The 17,555-nt window shown below is 34.0% G+C and overlaps 1 protein-coding gene across 4 annotated transcripts in view; it reads right to left on the bottom strand.

Annotated features, from left to right (window-relative positions):
* The window catches only part of CUL5 (cullin 5), an 89,694-nt gene that overhangs the window by 38,962 nt on the left and 33,177 nt on the right, over positions 1-17,555 (bottom strand). For 3 of the 4 annotated variants that reach the window (XM_081282063.1, XM_081282061.1, XM_081282060.1), the window contains 5 exons: positions 17,339-17,438; positions 13,237-13,413; positions 11,437-11,578; positions 9,609-9,754; positions 9,437-9,517 (listed from right to left, as the gene is read on the bottom strand). In XM_081282063.1, the coding sequence (XP_081138189.1) occupies positions 9,437-9,517; positions 9,609-9,754; positions 11,437-11,578; positions 13,237-13,293 (426 nt within the window). In that variant the 5' untranslated portion in view covers positions 13,294-13,413; positions 17,339-17,438. The remainder of the gene's footprint in view (positions 1-9,436; positions 9,518-9,608; positions 9,755-11,436; positions 11,579-13,236; positions 13,414-17,338; positions 17,439-17,555) is intronic. The other variant, XM_081282062.1, reaches the window with a different exon arrangement.

Here is a 17,555-nt window from a genome sequence, read left to right on the forward strand (position 1 = left end):
AGAGCAGATTATGCTTAGTGAAGCTAGCCAATCCCTAAAAAACAAATACCAAATGTCTTCTTTGATATAATGAGAGCAACTATGAACAGAGTAGGGAGGAAGAGCAGAAAGAAAAGATTAACATTAAACGGAGACATGAGATGGGAGGGAAAGGGAGAGAAAAGGGAAATTGCATGGAAATGAAGGGAGAACCTCATTGCTATACAAAATTACATATAAGAGGTTGTGAGGGGAATGGGAAAATAAACAAGGAGAGAAATTAATTACAGTAGATGGGGTAGAGAGAGAAGATGGGAGGGGAGGGGAGGGGGGATAGTAGGAGATAGGAAAGGTAGCAGAATACAACAATTACTAATAGGGCATTATGTAAAATTGTGGATGTGTAACCGACGTGATTCTGCAATCTGCATTTGGGGTAAAATTGGGGGTTCATAACCCACTTCAATCTAATGTATGAAATATGATATGTCAAGAGCTTTGTAATGTTGTGAACAACCAATAAAAAAAAAAGAAAAAAAAAAGCCTATCAATTGTAGGAAATAATAAAGTAGATGAGCAGAAAAAGACATTCTAAAAAGTCCTGACAGAATTCCAAGTTTGCATTTTGCTGTTGGTTTTTCCTTTTTCTTTGCAGTACTGGGGATTGAGCCCAGGGTTGCTCTACCACTGAGCTACCTCCCCAGCCCTTTTTATTTTTCATTTTTTTGAGTCAGGGTCTTACTCAGTTGCCCAGGCCAGTCTCAAACTTGAGATCCTTTTCCTTAGCTTCCTGAGTTGTGTGCACCATCTCCTGGCCAGAGTTCCCAAATTTCTGAACCCAGATGTCCTTCCTTTTGGTCTTCCCCTAGCCCTTTCCATGGTGGATTTTCCATGAACCAACACATTCACCTTTCTTCTCTATCCTTACCTTGTATCGCTCTCCTTCCCTCACCTACCATGTTCTTGCCATACTAACCTTTTTTGTTGTTGTTTATTTGAGATGGGTTCTTGTACTAAGAGTGTTACATGTGATCATACACATACACACACACACACACACGCACACAGTCCCTATCGAACAGCAGACAGAGGTGATGCAACATGAGCAGAACACTATCTTTACTCTTCTAATGAAGGTAAACAGATAGGGCAAGTAAACAAATGAGAATTATTTATGATATGGAGTAATGCTACAGAGATTGAATGTGTATGTACATACATCCAAATTAGTTACCAAACCATTTACCTTTTCTTTATATACTCCAAAGTACCTAACATTACCCTTAGGAACTCAAGATCTAATATTAAACTGAACTCCAGATTCACCATTCCCTAGTTATGGAGTGAGGTCCAATTCCTGAACATCTCTAAATTTCAGTTTCCTTGTTTGTAAAATAGAAAGAACAGCACTTACTTACTTACTAGTTACACTTTCAAAATATATCATGAATCCATGTACTTATATATCCACCTCCACTGCCATCAACATCTCTCACCTAGATTATCAGTCTATAATTTAAATACCACACTGCCACCCAAATACTATTTTGTAGTATGGAGATCAAATCCATTCCCTGCTTAAAAACCTTGTATGGCTTCTCACTGCTCCTGCTTTCTTCTCTATCCTTACCTTGTATTGTTCTCCTCCCCTCACCTACCATGTTCTTGCTACACTAACCTTTCTCTATTCCTATAATAAATTAAACTCATGACTGCTTTAAAGTCTTTACACTAGCTCTTCCCTCTGCCCATAATATTTTTGTCTCAGATCTTTAACAGGTCAGCTCTTTACCATTTGGGTCTAACCTCCAATATCACTCCCTCTTATTTTTATTTTTTATTGGTACTGGGGATTGAACCCAGGGCGCTTTACAACTGAGTCACATCCCCAGCCGTTTTTATTTTATTTTTTGCTCATGTTGTATCCCCTCTGTCTGCTGTGCTGTGGAGGCAAAATAAATATTACAGAGCAATTGAGTACTCAATAAAGATAGGTAAAATGGTATAATGAAAAACTGAATTAAGTCAAGGAGACACAGAGAAAAACGAACGACAAAATGAAACTCTATAATTTTTATCCACATCCCTTCAGAACATCATACTATAAGAAAAGCAGGTCAGGGGCCGGGGTTGTGGCTCAGAGATAGAGCGCTCACCTAATATGCATGAGGCACTGGGATCAATCCTCAGCACCACATAAAAATAAAATAAAGATATTGTGTCCACTTATAACTAAAAAAAATAATAAATTAATTAAAAAAAAAGAGAGAGAAGCAGTCCAGTGGGAAAAAGACTAGCTTGGAGCCAGACAATTAAAGCCATAATTCATCAATACCATATAACGTTGAAAATGATGGTTTTTCGTTATTTTTCAAACCACACTGTATGAGTAGGATAATTACTTACACATGCTCCCCTCCCAAACTTATTTTTAAAAGAATACACAATCTGGCCAGGCAAGGTGGTGCACACCCATAATCCAAGTAGTTTAGGAGGCAGAGCCAGGAGGATTACAAATTCAAGGCCAGGCTCTACAAATTAGTGAGGCCTCAAGCAACTTCACAAGACTCTATCTCAAATAAAAATATAAAAAGAGTTGAGGATGTGACTCAGTGGTTAAGCGACCCTGGGCTCAATTCCCAGTACCACAATAAAAATGAAAGAATTCACAGTGTATTATTAAAATGAAAAGAATTCACGGTGTATTATTACATATCTAATGCTGAGGAGTTTTAGACCCTTCCAAAAATTTTAAGTTAAAACTCATTAGGATTCCTTAAGTTCTTTCAATTAATTATTTAAAAACTGGCAAAGGCTCTCAAAATTCACTCCCTTTGATTCTACTCAGATTCATCCAATAACTTAAGCAATCTTTCAATCATCTTGAATGATCCTTTAAACCATTAAAATATCTATTGATTCTTCTTCAAAATGCTTTTCATATCCTTTCCTCTCCATTCCTTTGTCATCACTTATCTAGTTGGAAACTTTATTATATCATTGAAGACAGCTAAAAACAAGTTTCTTACCTCTCTATAGACACTGAGATACACTCCAGGACAGATGAATCCTCCAGACTCTGCATCACCAAATCAATGGTTCTCAAAACTATCAAACTCACACTTTCTTACATAGCAAATATTAAAATGTGTTATATCATTTCAGAAACATCCACATAATTCTTTAATTATAATATATAGGAGAAATCAAAGAAAAAAAACTTTATAAGAAGCCAATATATATTTCAACCTATAAATACTTGGCAACAACTAAAGTAGAAGAGATCATAAAGTAGTCCAATATCTGAACCTATAAGCAGCACAAATGGGAATGTGAAAACTACAAATGAATCTCACACACGTACACTGCTAACTCAATACCATAAGCAGTTTCATTGCAGGTAATATAAATTTCTTCTAGTGAAAAAAATTTTAAGATTCCAAACAAAACATCTTTCCTCAGTTTATACAATAACATCATCCCTAGAACAGCAGATTAATATCATATAAAAAATATTTTTATTTATAAATTTAAAAAAATTAAGTTCTATTTTCCAAGAAGTAAAAATGATATTTCCACTTAGACGAGTGGCCAGTGGGACATTTTAAGGTTATTTGGCCTGTGGAGTAATTCTTGTTTCTGTGGGACACCATACTTTTTGAAAAGTAATGAAAAATCATTGGTCTCAGTATTATGTATGTACTGATGAGTTACACATTTGATTGCCTGACTCCAAGCCTTGTTTATATAAGACTGTGTGAGACTGTGGCATTCACAAATCCTTATTTACACTCCTAGACCCCTATCTTCTAACTATCCAATCATTTCAATAATCACAAATTGCCTCCATACATTTTTATAATGCTCCCTGGAGGTAAATACTACCCACACTGAAAACTTCTGACTTAGAGATTTCAAAATGTCCTTTATAATGAGATCAAAATCTATCTCCTACTTTTCTACATTCACTTTCACAATGTTCCAACATAGTCTAGGCTTGAGAGAAAATAATTTATCTTCTCACCACTCTAACCCTATCTTTTGCTTGCTTTCATGTTTATGATAAGATGTCTAAACAACATATAGCATAACTAACTTTCCACTGATTCATCTGTCAGAACCTGCTATACTAAACATAAGCAAAAGAAAATAAAAGTTCATTAGGATAAACTTATAAAAGGATTCTAAAATATGATTCTGGGTACATATAATATCTAAAAATTTTACATATATAAAATTAGAGTGTTTTGTTTTGTTTTGTGATGCTGGAAATTAAACCCCAGGGCCTTTCACATATTAGGCAAGTGCTCTAGCACTGAGCTATATTCCCACCCCAAAGGAGTAACTTTTACTGGCTAGATAGAATATGTCAAAATCCCATTAGAGTGTAAATTTTTATCCATTAAAAATGTGATTTTCGGGGCTGGGGTTGTGGTTCAGCGGTAGGGCACTCGCCTCGCACATGCGAGACTGTGGGTTCGATCCTCAGCACCACATAAAAATAAATAAGTGAAATAAAGGTATTGTGTCCAACTACAACTAAAAAAATAAATATTTTTAAAAAATGTGATTTTGGGGAGCTGGGGTTGTAGCTCAGTAGTAAAGTGTTTGCCTCACATGTGTGAGACACTGTGTTCAATTCTCAGCACTGCATATAAATAAATGAATAAAATGAAGGTCCATCAACAACTGAAAAAAATTTTTTTAATGTGATTTGGGGTTGTGGTTGTGGCTTAATGGTAGAGCACTTGCCTAGCATGTGTGAGGCACTAGGTTCAATTGTCAGCACTGCATATAAACAAATAAAATAAAGGTCCATTGACAACTAAAATAAATAAATAAATAAATAAAAATAAATGTGAGTTTTGGGAACACTCCTAAAGTAGAACAATGGTTTAATGTTAGGGATTCTATTAATATGATTTGAAAAATTCATTCAATAAGGAAAATACCATATGGTAATCTCCAGTGATGCCTTCAAATAAAAGATGGCATTCTTCATAATATTCTTTATTTTTTAAACTTTCTATTTTGATTAAATGATTACAGAAAACTTGCAATAGCACAGAGAATCTCATACCTCGATCACTCTACTTTTCCTAACATTAATCTTACAAAACTATAGCATAACAATAAAAATCACAAAAAAATCACTGATACAATGTTATACTTGAAAATTGACAAAGTTTTTTTTTTTTAAACTAATGTCCTTTTCCTATTGCAGAATCCAATCCTTAAGCACACATTTCATTTAATTGTTATATTTGTAGTCTGTTCCAATCTGACAGTTCTTTTGTCCTCTGTTTGGTCTGTTATGACATTTTTTATGACATTTTTTGGACATTTTTAAAGAATGTTAGTTATTTTGTAGGACATCCAGGGATACATAATATCGATTTGTCCTATTACTAGTGATGTTAACTATAATTACTTGGTTAACTATTTTAAGTTTGAAGCTTTTAATTCTGGGAATATTTCAATGAAATTGGCTCAGGTATATTAAAATAGGTTGGAAATCATTATCTAGAGCTTATGTGTGTGTTTGTGTATGTGTGTGTATAAACAAATATCACAATACTATATAATAATTCTTATAATTATATTATTATTATATAATTATAGTATATTATATAATTGTGTATTATATAATAAAGTTTTTAAAGGTGTTCCACATCTGGGACAATGGATCAAGATGGTATTTTTAAGGTTTTTCCATTGTAAAGTTATTATTTTTCTTTTAGTAAATATCTTGGGGAAGATCTTTGAAACAATGAAAATAAACCTATTTTATTTCAAACTTTTGGTCACTAATTTTTGTATGCACTTGGTGGAGCTTGCCTGCAACAATTATTACTGTGAAATCTGCCTAACAGCGATTATTATTTTATTTTTTTAAATTTTTTTTTATTGGTTGTTCACAACATTACAAAGCTCTTGACATATCATATTTCATACATTAGATTGAAGTGGGTTATGAACTCCCAATTTTACCCCAAATGCAGATTGCAGAATCACGTCGGTTACACATCCACAATTTTACATAATGCCCTATTAGTAATTGTTGTATTCTGCTACCTTTCCTATCCCCTACTATCCCCCCTCCCCTCCCCTCCCATCTTCTCTCTCTACCCCATCTACTGTAATTAATTTCTCTCCTTGTTTATTTTCCCATTCCCCTCACAACCTCTTATATGTAATTTTGTATAGCAATGAGGGTCTCCCTTCATTTCCATGCAATTTCCCTTTTCTCTCCCTTTCCCTCCCATCTCATGTCTCCGTTTAATGTTAATCTTTTCTTCCTGCTCTTCCTCCCTGCTCTGTTCATAGTTGCTCTCATTATATCAAAGAAGACATTTGGTATTTGTTTTTTAGGGATTGGCTAGCTTCACTAAGCATTATCTGCTCTAGTGCCGTCCATTTCCCTGCAAATTCTATGATTTTGTCATTTTTTATTGCTGCATAGTACTCCATTGTGTATAGATGCCACATTTTTTTTATCCATTCATCTATTGAAGGGCATCTGGGTTGGTTCCACAGTCTAGCTATTGTGAATTGTGCTGCTATGAACATCGATGTGGCAGTATCCCTGTAGCATGCTCTTTTAAGGTCTTCAGGGAATAGTCCGAGAAGGGCAATAGCTGGGTCAAATGGTGGTTCCATTCCCAGCTTTCCCAGGAATCTCCATACTGCTTTCCAAATTGGCTGCACCAATTTGCAGTCCCACCAACAATGTACAAGTGTACCCTTTTCTCCACATCCTCGCCAGCACTTGTTGTTGTTTGACTTCATAGTGGCTGCCAATCTTACTGGAGTGAGATGGTATCTTAGGGTGGTTTTGATTTGCATTTCTCTGACTGCTAGAGATGGAGAGCATTTTTTCATGTACTTGTTGATTGATTGTATATCCTCCTCTGAGAAGTGTCTGTTCAGGTCCTTGGCCCATTTGTTGATTGGGTTATTTGTTATCTTACTGTCTAAATTTTTGAGTTCTTTGTATACTCTGGATATTAGGGCTCTATCTGAAGTGTGAGGAGTAAAAATTTGTTCCCAGGATGTAGGCTCCCTATTTACTTCTCTTATTGTTTCTCTTGCTGAGAAAAAACTTTTTAGTTTAAGTAAGTCCCATTTGTTGATTCTTGTTATTAACTCTTGTGCTATGGGTGTCCTATTAAGGAATTTGGAGCCCGACCCCACAATATGTAGATCGGAGCCAACTTTTTCTTCTATCAGACGCAGAGTCTCTGATATCAAGCTCCTTGATCCATTTTGAGTTAACTTTTGTGCATGGCGAGAGAAAGGGATCCAGTTTCATTTTGTTGCATATGGATTTCCAGTTTTCCCAACACCATTTGTTGAAGATGCTATCCTTCCTCCATTGCATGCTTTTAGCCCCTTTATCAAATATAAGATAGTTGTAACTTTGTGGATTAGTCTCTGTGTCCTCTATTCTATACCATTGGTCCATTCGCCTGTTTTGGTACCAGTACCATGCCTAACAGCGATTATTTACTTCCTTTTACACTTATAGAGTGGAACTCTTCTGTAAGAATGAGTTTTAAGGCTGGGCACAATGGTGGACACCTATAATCCCAGTGCCTTGGGAGGCTGAGGCAGAATTGCAAGTTCAAAGCCAGCCTCAGCAACTCAGCAAGGCCTTAAGCAACTCAGTGAGACCCCGTCTCATTTTCTTACTCTTAGTTGGACCTTTATAGTTGAATGGCCATAAATATAATGTATATAATACAGCTAAAGTTGAAACACTGGGGTATTAAGATCAGAACAATTCCACCTTGTAAAATGGTAACACACCAACTCAGATGCCACAGGAATATAAACCTACTAAGAGAACTCAAATTTCCAAAACTGAACTCATCTTTATAAGACTAATTTTCATATGGAATCTCTCTGTGGCAACACTATTCTCTTGAGCTGAAACCTTTGAAACACTATTGGCTTGATTCTCTGCAATATATAGCTGCATACATAATGACATAATGTTCCACCTGTGGCAAGTCTTCCTCTGTACCTTCATCCTTTCCAAACCTATTATTATAACCCTATGTGGTTCTCCTAATGCCTTGCTTATTATTGCAATGTTAACATTGAGTAGTTATTAAATGGTAGATAAAAGTGCTCATGAGAACATATAACCATTTAAAACAAAATCCTTCTCCATAAAAATTAATTCTCCTTAGTAATTAATCTTTACTATCACCAGATTAAATTCCTGAGAGACATCTCAGATCATGACACACATATTTAAAAACATTCAATGGCCCTGCCTTCTGCATAAAGCCCAAATCTAGCTTTAAATTTCAACAAATAATTTCTACAACAACCACTAAGTTAGCCCCCAACCCTCACCTTTCTTTGCCAGTATTAAAATTATTTTAATCATTGAAAGGACATATATTGCCAGTTATGAACAAGCAACCACCCCCCAAAATAAACAAGACTATCAGTCAAGACAGATGAAAAAAAAAATTAAAAGCCAGAAGTAAAATAAAACAAAACAAAATAAAAACATTTCTAAATCTCATCTATAGTTGAGAAATGGTTTGGTCATAGGCAAATTGAAATGTTAGTCTTGTCAATGTAAATTTAACACAGGCTCCAAATACTGAAAGGAATTGGAGGAAATACTACTGTTATATTTGAGCAGATTCCAAGACTCTCCCAAACTTGATTACTACCTTCCTTATTAAAGCAATGCTAACATGAATTCTTTTTTTTATGAATTCTTGATTAAAAACAAAACAAAACCCTTGACCAACCTCATTTAAATGAAGAACTTATTATATAATATAAAATAATAAATAAAGGTCGATGGTCCTACATCAAATAACAAAAAGAAATGCCTCCAAGGGGTAATAAGTGATTCAATAATGACTAATTCAGTTTTTGCAGCCACTTTACAGAATATATCTACTGAAAATAATGAGAATCATATCAAGGATAGAGTGTGTGTGTGTGTATTAATATTTTTTAGTTGTAGATGGGCACAATATCTTTATTTATCTTTATGTGGTGCTGAGGTTTGAACCTAGGGCTTCACACATGCTAGGCAAGTGTTCTACCACTGAGCCTCAATCTCAGCCCCAAAAAGTATATTTTACTTGCAACATGAAAAATCACTAAAATGATTGCCTTTAGAAATGTATAGAAAGAGGAGGTTGATTAAAAATTAAGTAGTGTACATTAAATACAGTAAAATTTAGAGCAGGGATGGCAAATAGGCTTTATTTGGCACACCAGCTCTGAGGAACAATGTGTTCTGAATAAGGTGCTTTTTGGAACTTTGTTTTTACTTACTGGGAAACAATTAGTAATGTTGGTCAGAGACATGAGAAAGGATAATGTCATTATATAAAGGATAGATAGTGTCATGTATTTGCCATCCCTATGCAATTGTACTTCAAATAATCTCATAAAATGTACAATTACAAAAATTACTTACTGCTTCAACAGAGTTGCATTCTCGTCTTGTTTCTAAATAACGTAGTGCTCGTTTTTCTTCTTCTTTTAATTTAGCATCTGCCTGTCCAGAAGCAAAATAGCAATCATTTTAAGACTATCAAGAATATCAAGATAACATTTCAAATTACCAAATGTATGAAGTTCTGACTTACATATTTCATATAATTCTGTACACCATTTTGTTGTAAATATGAGGGTGCCTGTGTTCTATAAAATCTCTCTGTTGAATCCAAATATGCCTTCTCAAAATTGTCCCTATAAATCTGAAGCTTATCTTCAGGATTAGAACAAAGGTTAACTGAAAAATAGAAAATAAAATTTTACTTTATATTGAGGAGTTATTATATGGAAGATGACAGTGTTCGTGAGAACGTATAATTAAACAATTAAAATTAAACAAGACAAAAATCCTTTATAAGACAAAAATCTCCATAAAAAACTTAAAAAGATCAAAGCAGTTAAGTAACAAATACAAGAAAGAATATGAACTACTTTGTTTTGGAATAGTAAAGACACTGATTTCTAAATCAATGATCAAGAAATCATTTGCAGAACAGATTAGATTTAAATTGAATTTTAAAAAATAAATAAGAATTTGCATAGACAGATTAGTAAGATAATATTCGGAAGCAGAAAAGCACAAGCTATAATGATTAGGTGGTCTAAGTCAACTATAAGGTTAATAGAAAATAAGGAAGAATGGTAAATTAGGAATTGCTATGGAAAGTCACAAATCTCAAACTAAGTAGTCTGTATTCAGGATGCTGTTGGTAAAAACAAACAAACTAACAAACAAACAAAACAATAAAATAATACTAAAGAAATATGGGAGCAAAAGGGAAAAACCAGTCAAAAACACCCTAAAGGTTCACTACTACTGGGGGGAACAATACTGACCAAATTATATCATGTGCATGTATGAATATGTAACAACGAATCCCACTATTATGTGCAATTACAATGCAAGAGTAAGAAATGAAAAAAAAAAAAAAAAAGAAATGAAGGTTCATTAATTCAACAAATGCTTGTTGAGAGTGATTTTCTGTCAGGCATTCTACAGAAAGATACAGGGTCAACAAGACACTTAGTATTATTCTAGGGAGACACAGATACTATCAAAAATGAAGTGATAGGACCTAACCTAGTGTGTGAATTAGGAAAGGCCTCCATGAGGAAACAAAGTATAAAAAGGAATTAGAAGATGAAGAGTATTCTAAGTCAGAGGAAACAATATACATGATTGAAAATACAAATGAAAATACTGCCAGAAGCTAAGAGGTAGAGAAAATGTTCAGGGTGAAGTAAGTTCCTGAAAACAAACACAAAAGCAGTTACCTTTTATGAGTCACATGCAAATTTACATTCAAAATTTATGTATTTAAAAAATACGTCCAAATTCTCATTTCTTTAATTTAGGTCACTAAAAAGATTTGTTAGCAACCAAGTGTGGTGATGCAAGCCCATAATCCCAGTGACTCAGGAAGATAACGCAGGAGGATCTCAAGTTCCAGGCTAGCCACAGCAACTTAGTGAGATCCCGTCTCAAAAATAAAAAATAAAAAGGTTGGGGGTATAGTGGTAGAGTGTCTCTGGTTTTAATTTCTAGTACTAATAAATAAATACATACATAAATTAACAGTCAAGAAATTAATGATATGGAGGAAATATGACAGACACATCAATATGATTTTTTGCAGGTTTCTTAAAAGTACAATGAGTATACAATCAGAGATATGAAAAATTGTGCTCTATATGTGTAACAAGAATTGTAACTCATTCCACTGTCACATATAAATAAAAAAATTAAAAAAAATTTTTAAAAAGAAACTAAAAAACAAATATAATGAATACCATTTGTGTACTATTAAAAGCATCTGGAACAAAAAAAGATGTCAGTTTATATGCTGATAAACATAACTCTGACAAAACTATAATTGTCCTGGAATTTTTATGACAAAGAATTAAGAGTTTAGAACATACCATAGGATTCTCTTACTCCAATGACCAGCTGAGAATCAAAAGCTTCTCCCAATCTTTCAGCATGTACCAGCTTCATTGCACTATCTTGAAGTCTGTTTTTTATATTTGAAAAAATTGACTCATTCCATGTATCAAGCATGAGCTAGGAAAACAAGAACAAAATATGGAATTATTTTCAACTATTAACATAATGAGTATACCGCCTCCAAACAAACACATATTTTAGTATGAACACTAAAAGAAATAAAATTCTTAGGCACACATTTAGCATTCTTCAAGAAAGTAGTATATTTAGAATAATGGTAAAAAAAAAAAAAAAGTATTTCAGAATCAGACTAACTGAATTTGAATCCCAGTTCTGTTTACAAAAATACACATTAGTGAATATGTTTTAATGCTTGGAGTAATTTAGTCAGGTGTAGAATAAATGTTAGTGATGGCAGCAACAACATAAAGAACCCACAAGGCATTAATATTCATTACATATCTGGGACTGCTCTAGGTACTTTCCACACATAACTCAACCTTCATCATCTTGATATAGGTACACTCTTATCTCCTCTCTATGTGGAACAAGGGACAGAGAGAGCAAGGCCACAGTCATGCAGTTTGCAGTTGCAACACTGGGATCTGAATCCAATTCTGGTTCTCGGAATTGATGCTCTTAAGGGATGCCACTTCCCACAATGCATATAGAATTGCAAAAAATAAAGGAATAACAGAAAAATAAAAGAGGATAAGATTACAGAATTACAAATTAAATAGCATCTGAATGTGTCTTTCTTTTTTGTGCAAATTAAGCAAATTTTAAGAGTGGGATGAGGCAAGAATGCCTATACCATGATATTATTACTTTTTTTTTTTTTTTAGACCATGCTATTTTAATGCCTGAGTTTTAATAATCATCACAGCAAACAGTAGGTTATTTAAAGTTCAAATGGCATTTTTAACTTTTCAGTTCTCTGGTTGGGGTTTAGGATGTAGCTCAGTGGTAAAGTGAGGGCTTAGTATGTGTGAGGCCCTGAATTCAATCCCTAGCACCCCCTCACCCCCGAAATATACCTCTAGTTACTTTTGATTCTCACAAGTAGGAAGATACTTGGTAAAAGAAGACAAAAAGTTGAAGAGTGATTTAGAGTTCCAAGGGAAACCTTTCTCACTTTCCAGATTGAGTTCTTTCCATTAAATCATGGGCATGTGCTTTTAATTAGAATCCATGCAAAATATAAAAGTATGATACATACTGAGTTTATAAGATTATAAAGATGACATCAGTTTATCAAAAATTAAACACAAACTTATTAGAAAGCAAGCTAATAAAAGGATTACTAAAAACAATAACTTACAGAAAAATAAAAGTACAAAAAAAGAACAGGAAAATTAAATACTAAAGATAATAATAAAAAAGTTCAAAGTAAAAAGGAAAAGCAAACGAGATGTTTTATTTTTTTAGTTGTAGATGGACCAATACCTTTATTTATTTATTTTTATGTGGTGCTGACGATCAAACCCAATGCCTCACACATGCTAGGCAAGCTCTCTTAACACTACAACCCCAGCCCAAAGGAGATAATGTTTGAAGACAAAGATCCATAGTTTAAGACCAAATAAAAAGATAAAAGAGAACTAAAGTTAGATAAAAGAAAAAAATTAAAAATATCATTATTCAATAAAATACAAGAGGTAAAAAGGAATTTACATGTGAAACAAAAACTCACTTAAAGTCTGCATTATTTTGAAATGCCTTCAAATAACGCTTTCTAAAGAGTACCAGAAAAACGATAGGAAAAACTGACTTACCTTTCGAACAATACTATCTTCCACATTTGACTTTTTATTGCTGCCCTGTTTACCCATTAAAGTAATCTCTAGTTGACAAAAAGGTTTTGGTAAAATATCACATTGTGTAAAGAATTTTCTCCATTCAACAATATATGCTTTTAGCAAAGCTGTGTCATCTTGATGGCTCAGTACTCGCTGGAAAAAAGAATCATACCAATTTGAAATAAACAGTGTGCTTTGAAAAATAAGAACAAAACATATTCATGTCATAATTTTAAAATGTTTTATTTATCGCACAAACTGTATTATATCCAAGGGCAATTAAAGCATGTTCCCAAAAGTCTTGTACACAAATGTTCACAGCAGCACTATTCATAATAGACAAGAAGAAACATCCATCAACTGATGAATGGATAAACTATATGTGGTAGAGCCACATGATGAAATACTATTCATCCAGAAAAAGTAAAAAATACTGATCAATATTACAACATAAAATGAATCTTTTTTTTTTTTTAAAGAGAGTGAGAGAGGAGAGAGAGAGAGAGAGAGAGAGAGAGAGAGAGAGAGAGAGAGAGAGAGAGAGAGAGAGAGAGAGAGAGAGAATTTTTTAATATTTATTTTTTAGTTCTCGGCAGGCACAACATCTTTGTTGGTATGTGGTGCTGAGGATCGAACCCGGGCCGCACGCATGCCAGGCGAGCGCGCTACCGCTTGAGCCACATCCCCAGCCCCATAAAATGAATCTTGAAAAGATTTTCCCAAGTGAAAATGTGGTCATAAAAGGTCACATATTATACGGTGATACTTTATAGGAAATATCAAGAACAGGCAAATCTGCAGAGGCAGAAAACAAGAAATGGTTTAGTGGTAAGGAGGTGTACTAGGATGTGACTGTTAACAGGTACAGCCCTTTGTTTTAGGGAGATGAAAATACGTGGCAATTAGTGGATGATGTATCCAACTTTGTGACTATAATAAAGCTCATTTGAATGACAAGCTTTTAAGACACTGAATTTTATGATATGTGAATTATATCTTAATTTGCAGGGTAGGGGAGGAGTGGATGTGCTAGGGATCAAACCTAGGGGCTTGCACATGCTGGGCAATATATCTCAATATTTTAAGAAGCTGGGATGGAGTCAATTTGACCACTGCTTGTGGTCAGGCTGGTCTGGTAAACTGCTATGACCAACAAAAGGTCAAAGTAGTAAAACGCGATTTCCAAGCCTAGACATGAAGAAATTTTATAGATCCTTATCTCACTTTAAGGGTGATTTCTTTGAAAAATGAAAAATTACATGGTGAAAGAGAAAACCAGCATCAAACACTAGTAGGCCCTCTTGGGCCACCTGGTTCTGCAGAGCCAACAACCAACTACTGCTGAATTAAGAAGCTTGGGTGAAATCAGTTGAGCCAGCCCAAATAACTACATCAGAGAATTATGAACAAAATAATTATCTTTGGCTGGAACAATAATCCAGTGCTATAGTACTTGCCTAGCACGTGCAAGGCCCTGGGTTTAATGCCCAGGATTGAAAAATAAAGTCGTTATGCTAATCTAAAAAAAGAAAAAAAAACAATTTCCTAATGATTTCTCAAATATTGTTTGCTTTTGTTGTCTTGCTTTGAGATAGGTGGTTTCACTAAGTTGCCTAGGTTGGTCTTTAACTCCTAGCACGCCCCCCCCCCCCCAAAATATACCTCTGGTAATCTACCAGTGAGCTATCCAGACCCTTTTTTGCATCATTTTAAATAATGCCATAAACATTTTAATGCATAGTACCTTTCTTATTTGGGAAATATGGTTCTTCCTAACAAGGTAAGTTCAAATGAATCACAAAGCTAGATATTCTCGAGTTAAAAAATCTTTTAAAATTATATACTCATGTCTGCCATTGATATTCCTACAGTTTTAACTGCTCTGTATCAGTGGGCTTAAGTTCTTTTCAAAATTTTTTTGGGGCAGGGGCACATAACTGGGGATTAAACCTAGAGGTGTTTAACCACTGAGCCAAGTCCCCACCCCTTTTTATTTCTTATTTAGAGACAGGGTCTTGCTAAATTGCTTAAGAACTCACTAAATTACTGAGGCTGGACTTGAACGTGGCATCTTTCTGCCTCAGCCTCCCCAGTCACTGGGATTATAGGCATGCAACACCGAGTCCCGCCCTTCCTCAGATACATATTCTAGACTTTATCGGGTCATGTTACAGTGAAATTCTTACATATTTTGTTTGCTAGTATTAAGTAACTACATTTTTAAACAACTGTTAACAATATCTAAGAAGATTTTGTTTGTTTGTTTTTCATACTGGAGATTGAACCCAGTAGCACTTTACCACTAAGCTACATCCCCAGCCATTTTTGTTTTTTACTTTTGGAATAAATATTTTTTAAAATATTTTTTTAGTCATTGGTGGACCTTTATTTAATTTATTTATTTGTATGTGGTGCTGAGAACTGAACCCAGGGCCTCACACATACCAGACAAGTGCTCTACCACTGAGGCACAACCCCAGCCCATTGAGAATAAATGTTTTATCACTAAATTGCTGAGGGTCTTGCTAAATTGTCCAGGTTGGCCTCAAACATGGAATCCTTCTGCCTCAGTCTCCCTAGTCACTAGGATTATAAGTATATCACACCTAATTTAAGATGAGTCTTTATTAGCCTGTTTCCAGAAACTAAGAAATAAAACTATCAATATGAAATAAACATAATTTATCTTTACCAAAAGTTATAAACAGAAAAGCTCATATTTTCTAATCCAAATGGAAAAGGTATTTCTAAGTCAGTTTTATGTATAATTTTAATTAAATTGATTTGAAACATTTAATTTCATTAAGTAAAGCTTAAAAACAGGATTTATTTTCATTAAAAGATCATTTCCTATAAAACTATAATCTTAAAAAACTTATTTATATTATCACTAAAACAATTTTGTAAATAATACTCATCATTCTTATCCTATCATGGCAGTGGCTACCAGCAGAATTAAATATACACGAGTCATATACTTGATTTGAATATCTTCCTTTGAGTTCTATATAGAAAAACTCGTTTTTAATTTTGAATTGCTAAGCAGCTATTAGTATTTAACATTTTTAACAAACAACATTTACAAATGTTGTACAAGACAAAGATTTACCTAGAGAATAAGAAATTCTAGCCCTCTAGTTTTCATTTTATACAAAAGAAAAATTTCATGTTCTTAAGCCACTTCTCAAAGTGGTAAGGGATTCATTCATTTTGCTAATGTTGTTTCAAAATAATACATTACTTCTGCATTCATTTTTCCAAAAAAAACAAAGGTGTCAATGAAAACAAAACAAAATTAATGCTTGTATAATGAACCAATGGCCTAAATGACCTTTGTCCTCATTTAAGTAAAATTAAAATTTTACTCATAATACCAACACAAGAATGCTGACTTCAGGCAGCAACAGCAAAACAAAGGACACTCCCAGGATTTTTTATTCAGAGAAGTATCTAGAATTGAAGAAAATTACTATCCACCTGAAAGAGGTCATGAGATGAAAGAAAGATTTATGTGGATTAACCTAGGGCCAAAATATAATGACAATAGAGACTTCTAAAAAATGTATAAAAAACTAAATTCCTTATAGCATCTTTTAATTAGAGATAATAATGTATTTCTGTTGACAGAAATTATCACAATAAGAGGTAAACATCCAACAAATGACAATCATTTCATTTTTAAATAAACAGATGTGTCAGAAGTCAATATAATATTTTAAATTACTTCAGAAAGTCTTACTTTATTTTTTGGGAGGTACCAGGGATTGAATTCAGGGGCACTGAACCACTGAGCCACATCCCCAGCCCTATTTTGTATTTCATTTAGAGACAGAGTCTCACTGAGTTGCTTTTACTGAGGCTGGCTTTGAACTCATGATCCTCTGGTCTCAGCCTCCAAAACTGCTGGGATTAAGGAATTCTTACTTTCAAAATCACAAAATATAATATTGTCTGTGTAGTTGTATAACCAACCTGAGGCTGGGATGTAGCTCAGCAGTAGAGTGTATGCTTAGCATCTGTGAGAGGCCCTAGGTTCAAACCCCAGCACCAAAAAAAAAAAAAAAGATACAGAACTTACTGCCTGTGCTTGCTTAATAAACTCAAGGATATCTTCCTTTAAAGCCTGATGAATTTTTGCTGGGCCTTTATCATCCCAGAGACAGACTGCATGCACATCCCTGTTAAAAATAATAAAGTAAACAGACATTATTAATGGAACAAGAACAGAAAAAAAATTTATCTTAAGATCTGTATAGCCCAGCTTCCATGGACCGTGGTACATTAAGCTAATGGTG

Source organism: Spermophilus citellus (assembly GCF_964194105.1).
Source record: "Spermophilus citellus genome assembly, chromosome: 2".
Lineage (NCBI taxonomy): Eukaryota > Metazoa > Chordata > Mammalia > Rodentia > Sciuridae > Spermophilus > Spermophilus citellus.